Raw genomic sequence first — 5,417 nt, 5'->3', positions numbered from 1 at the left:
TTTTTACGGACCCTCCGGGGCCGTCAACTCACGGGTCCGGGTCCGTTTACCTAAAATGTTGGCCAAAGTCAAACTTATTCATTTTAATACCAAATTTTAGCATTTTTTACAGAATTTCACATTTAGGCTTTCCGGCTAAGCAAGGCATAGATTGGACTCATGACTCAGCATACTCTGACAAGGCACCAACTGATCCCTTTGAAGTTTTTTTCATTTCAGATCTGTCTCAACAAAATCCTGGTAGCATGTATGTGTTTAATCCTTTTCCTTGTATCATTTTTCTAATAATATGAATTGTTTGTAACTGTTTTGATGTATTCTTTCAGGGATTGTGGAGTGCATGTCATGGCATACGCAGAATTTCTTAGCACAGTTGGACTGGTTCCACAAATAAAATTTGATGCCAATTTACTCCGTCAAAAATATGGTGCACTCCTTTGGGACTATGCTATGCGGAAGATGGACGCTGATGCCGTAAGCGAGAGTGAAGCACCTTCAATGATTCTTAGGCACATCACCGATTCTGATAAGTCGGAGAAGATAATGTTAGAGTAGTCTTAGGTGATTGTAGTTTTTGATGGGAGTTTTTGTGAATACTGTTTTTCTTGGACAATGTGTTGGTAAAGATGGTGTTAGTTTAGCAAAAAAAAGTTAATTTAGTGATCATATCAACATTGTTTATATATTATCATTTCAAGCATCCAATTGATGTATTGATTGTTTTTGTGCTTCTGAATTAATTTGTCCTTCAACCTATTGGGTTTTTGTATGTTTATATCAGTTTGTATTAGTATGTATGCAACATGTTGTATTGATATGTATTCATCTTATTGTATCAGTCAGTATTCAACATGATATATTTATCTATATACATTAAGCTGTATTTATATGTATTCATCAGGTTATGTTCACATATTTTCAGCAGGTGTATTTAGACCTTCATATTTATATAATATATTGTATTGATATGTATTCAGCTGTATTTTGAATATGTGTTCTGTATATAACTGATTTTATTCATTTGTATTCACTTATATGCATATGTATTCAAGTCTATTTAGACCCTTGTACAATACATATTAAGACATCTATACGTGTATAACAGATTGTATTAATCTGTATTCAAGTGTATTTGAATACATGTATTTAACATTCATAAATCATATTCAATCTCTGATATACGATATGTATTCCAAAAAAATCATCAGTGCTGTTTATGATACAATCATACTCTGTGTATATAACTGAGTGTAATCATATGTATTCAATGATTGTATTCATCTATATTCATATATAATGAAGATACAATGGTTGTATTATAATTACGTATTCAGATTTAATACACCAACTAAGTATATCCAAAATATATTCAAAATGACACCGGAATCTATAACAAATTGTTTTTCATTAATACAAGTCAGATTGTGAACTAATTTCTACGTGGAGCATTTCTACAAGTACGCTTATTATGTCCTTCCTGCCCACATATGCTACACGAATGTTGATTTTTCTTCTGCAGCAATTCAATGAACGGCTTATCACGCTTCTTCTTTGGTCTTCCAGGAGGTCTTTTCCATTTGCGTGGTAATACAACTTCATCTGCTGCATATATTCCATTCTTTCTGGTCCGGCAAAGGATACACGGGCACCTTTATGTCATTACAACAGACTTTGATTTGTAATAATCAGAGCAATAATCTTCTATTTGAAACTTGCTCTTCAGGACAGCCCAAGCGTGTGGGCACGGTAATTCATCGACTTGGAACCTATACAACTGCATTTTTTCTCTAAAAGGCATACTGTGTAATGCCTTCCTTCATCGTTCACCGTATGCAAATATTCAGTCGATGGCACCACCTACATTTAAAAAAACAAATCATACATATATATAAGAATAGACGTATTAAATATGATATTCATATATAGTATTAGAATTTTATTTAGTTTTAAGAATCACAATATATATTGAATTAAAATCCAACTATAGTAGATACAACTATATTTGTACATACAGAATTCAAAGACATACATGTATATACATGTAAATACATTGAATATATTAGAATACATACTACATGAATGCTGGCAGAATATTATAGAGTAGTCTTGACTGAACATAGGATACAACTTCCATTGCTACCTTGAAATATATACAGTTAAATACCTTGTACCATGGATACATATAGGAAATAGATACATAAATAAAAGGCAACTTACAGTCATTCGTGTAGACATTGCCTCATTCAACCAAGCATTGTGTATGTTTGTAGAGTTTATTTCCCGATTGCTGCAATTCCAACGTCCAAATATTTTCCTAACTTCTTCGAGGAGGTCGTATATTGGCAATTCCCTTGCTGACACAAGTGCGGCATTGATTGACTCGGCAATATTTGACGTCATCGTCCATCCCCTTTTGACAGGTGCATACAACCTAGCCCACTTTTCATATCCAGCTAACTCCAAGTATTCCTTCACCCTAATATCTAACTTCTCCACCTTCTCCATTAGACTGTCAAACTCAGCTTGTGTGTACGCTTTTGCCATTGAGAAGTATATCTCGCTCAACTTTGAATGACTCTTTTTGAATTTCTTATATACGTTGTTCCAAAGATGTCATATACAAGCAAAATGTGGTACAGTTGGATACACTCTTGATACAGACTTGATGATACTTTCGTTCCTATCTGAAACGATGCACATGATTTCCCTCTCACCATATGCTTTCTTGAATTGCTCAAAGAACCACGTCCAAGCAGCATCGTTCTCTGAATCAATAATACCATATGCTAGTGGAAGTATATGACCTGTAAATAAAATTGCATACATACTATAAATATGTATTTCAATATTTACTGTGCAGTAATATTATAATATTTTATTATAACCAACATACTCACCTGCACCATCCAAAGTGCTGGCCGAGACGAAAGTCCCAGTGTAATACGATTTTAAGTGGCTTCCATCCACAACCACAATGGGTCTACATTGATCGAACCCCTTTATAAAGGCATACAAGGATATATACACATACTTGAACTCATTTTGTGGGGATTTTACCATTCTAATGTGCGAACCAGGATATGTCATATCCATTGTATACAAGTATCCTGGTAATTTATTGTATGAATTAGCCGGTTCACCCCTCAAAAAATTCATTGCCTTTTCTTTAGCCCGCCATGCCAACATGTAACTAACATCGACACCTAAATCAGTTTTCACATCATCAATGATATCCTTTGGGGTGTATTTCCTCTTATGATTTGTAAGCTTGGGCCTAATCATACCACCTATAAGGCTGCTACTTGCCTGACGTTGCTCATACACCTTATCCTTCAACGGACATGTATGCTTATCATTGAACTCTCTCACTTTGAATAATTGTGATTTGTTAATGCTAGAAGCTTTAAACCTCCATTCACAATCTTCAGACATACATAATAATGCATAGCTGCAAAGAAGTTATAATTAAACATATGATCAGTATAAATACTTACAAAAAATACACTCATATACGTTTGAATATATTATTGCATCTATATATACATATAGAGTAGTATACAACACAAATATATACAGTGTTATACATTTAAACATGGCTGAATACACCTAGATGTATAAGCATACATTTTAATACAATTAATACATTTAATAAAAAACAGTTAGAGCCATTGTAATCCACAAGAATACATGTATTATTAATACATAAAAAATAAAACAAGAACAACTGTGAAGGTCAAGTAACCATTCACAAATACAGCTAAATACATATACAAACAGTTTGATTTTACATTCAATTCTTCTGTACTAGCACAATGCTCGACAATAATTCATGTATTATTAATACATAATAAATAAAAACGCACAACAATATAGGTCAAGTAAAATTTCACAAATACAACTAAATACACCTACATACGCTTTACAAATCCAACCAGAAATACAATATACAAAAAAAAAAATATTGAATACTTAAGAACACTCGAACCTGATTGCATTAGACCTATCAACCCGGAATTGAAACCTTTCTGATATAGCGTAATGCTCCATCACCTCTTTCAATGTAGCTTTATCCTTATATACTTGTCCAACCATAATCTCCCTTTGATTTGTTTTTGAAATTATCAAATCCTTGTCCAGTTCGAACACCCCAATTGGTTCGCCTGAATTTACAACATCAAGGGCAAGGCTATCATCTGTATCGAAATTATACCTTTGAACCGCTTCTTCCATTTGGACAATGTCGCCTTGAATTAAACTACCTCCGGCTACAACTTCTTTGTCAATTGTCGTTATGCACAAAGGATACATCCCGAATTCTCTGTTCTCTTTTTTAACTCTACATACACCCTAAAACCCATATCATTGTGTATTTCCATCGGCGTGCAATTTTCTTCTACTTTGTAATGAATTTTAATGGTCGTTGAGCTCAAATCTATGTCCAGTTGCTTAGAAATTGACGCATCCACATCATTATACGACGCATACTCCTTTATCAGTGTTCCCTCAATCGAATAATCGACGTAGTTACTCTCACTGTTCGACTTTCCAGAATGACGCAATAACACTGTTAAACTTGCCATACGCAAAATCGAATTTGAACGTATTTCTGTATACAATTGTAGCAATCTCAATTTTTCTTGGTTGAAAATTGATTTCTACGAACTGTAACAAAAGAACATGAAAAGAAAGAAGGGAGAATTGAAAATCGACAGAGTGCTATATTTTTGGATACTTTCGGATGGAAAATCTTTGATGGAGGGGGAAATACACATTATGGGTGATATAATTGTGTTAGTTGAGTTATATTAGGAGACTATTTGCTAGATTGATTTTCTTTCCGTTTTTAATCAGTTAAAAGGTCCCTTTTTTAAGGAATATACGTTACTGTATTCAATGATTCAATTCTTGAATACAGTTGAATACAACATCTTATTAACTGGATTTCCATGATTCACGCCTCTTTTTTCTAATGTATTCAAGAATACATTAATCTAAATACATCAAATACATCTTAAAACATCTAAAAACGTATCTACAAACTGTAATATAGCAAATGATATCTATAAATAGCTAATTACCACTAAAAGATAGTGCTTTATGAAAATTTCTCCAAAAATTTAAGGGGCTATTTGCTTCACGATTCCACTCAGAACAACAATAGTGGAGGGGACAACGGGTCAGCGGCAAAATTAGGTGAGTAAATGACTTCTCGGAATAACTGTAGGGAGAAATATATGTATTTTACCTATCCCTACTATTTACCCAAAGAAAATAATATCTAGTACATGCAGATATCAACTATTGTACAACTTTAGAAGTGGGTCCTCGGAAGCACCTTGAAAGGCAATTTCTGAATGATATCATTGAAGGTACAAGTAATAATTTTGATCACCTAATTGCACTGTTTATATAAGTAA

The 5,417-nt window shown here is 33.4% G+C and overlaps 2 protein-coding genes across 2 annotated transcripts; both read right to left on the bottom strand.

The window, feature by feature from the left end:
• Positions 1 to 1,429: 1,429 nt before the first annotated feature.
• LOC109213713 lies at positions 1,430 to 2,544 on the bottom strand. Its single transcript, XM_019377546.1, has 3 exons — positions 2,218 to 2,544; positions 1,760 to 1,857; positions 1,430 to 1,649 (listed from the first exon to the last, which is right to left on the bottom strand). The coding sequence occupies exons 1-3, from the start codon at positions 2,542 to 2,544 to the stop codon at positions 1,430 to 1,432; spliced, it is 645 nt and encodes a 214-aa protein (XP_019233091.1).
• Positions 2,545 to 2,613: 69 nt separating this feature from the next.
• Positions 2,614 to 4,308, bottom strand: LOC109213712. The gene is made up of 3 exons (XM_019377545.1): positions 3,986 to 4,308; positions 2,898 to 3,448; positions 2,614 to 2,804 (listed from the first exon to the last, which is right to left on the bottom strand). Exons 1-3 carry the CDS (start codon positions 4,306 to 4,308, stop codon positions 2,614 to 2,616), a joined length of 1,065 nt encoding a protein of 354 aa, XP_019233090.1.
• Positions 4,309 to 5,417: the final 1,109 nt, after the last annotated feature.

Source organism: Nicotiana attenuata, unplaced genomic scaffold, assembly GCF_001879085.1.
Source record: "Nicotiana attenuata strain UT unplaced genomic scaffold, NIATTr2, whole genome shotgun sequence".
NCBI classification, from domain to species: Eukaryota; Viridiplantae; Streptophyta; class Magnoliopsida; order Solanales; family Solanaceae; genus Nicotiana; species Nicotiana attenuata.
Note: the sequence above shows the minus strand (reverse complement) of the source record. Positions and strands in the feature narration are given on the sequence as shown.

Bases quoted from the DNA above. Each gene is read 5' to 3' on its own strand.
- LOC109213712 (XM_019377545.1), bottom strand. From the start codon at position 4,308: ATGTATCCTTTGTGCATAACGACAATTGACAAAGAAGTTGTAGCCGGA. The intron at 3,449-3,985 runs GTTCGAGTGTTC...ACTTCTTTGCAG, and splicing joins GATAGGTCTAATGCAATCAG to CTATGCATTATTATGTATGT. The intron at 2,805-2,897 runs GTGAGTATGTTG...TTTTATTTACAG, and splicing joins CAGCACTTTGGATGGTGCAG to GTCATATACTTCCACTAGCA.
- LOC109213713 (XM_019377546.1), bottom strand. From the start codon at position 2,544: ATGGCAAAAGCGTACACACAAGCTGAGTTTGACAGTCTAATGGAGAAG. The intron at 1,858-2,217 runs GTAAGTTGCCTT...TTTTAAATGTAG, and splicing joins CAATGTCTACACGAATGACT to GTGGTGCCATCGACTGAATA. The intron at 1,650-1,759 runs GTCGATGAATTA...AATGACATAAAG, and splicing joins TGCAGTTGTATAGGTTCCAA to GTGCCCGTGTATCCTTTGCC.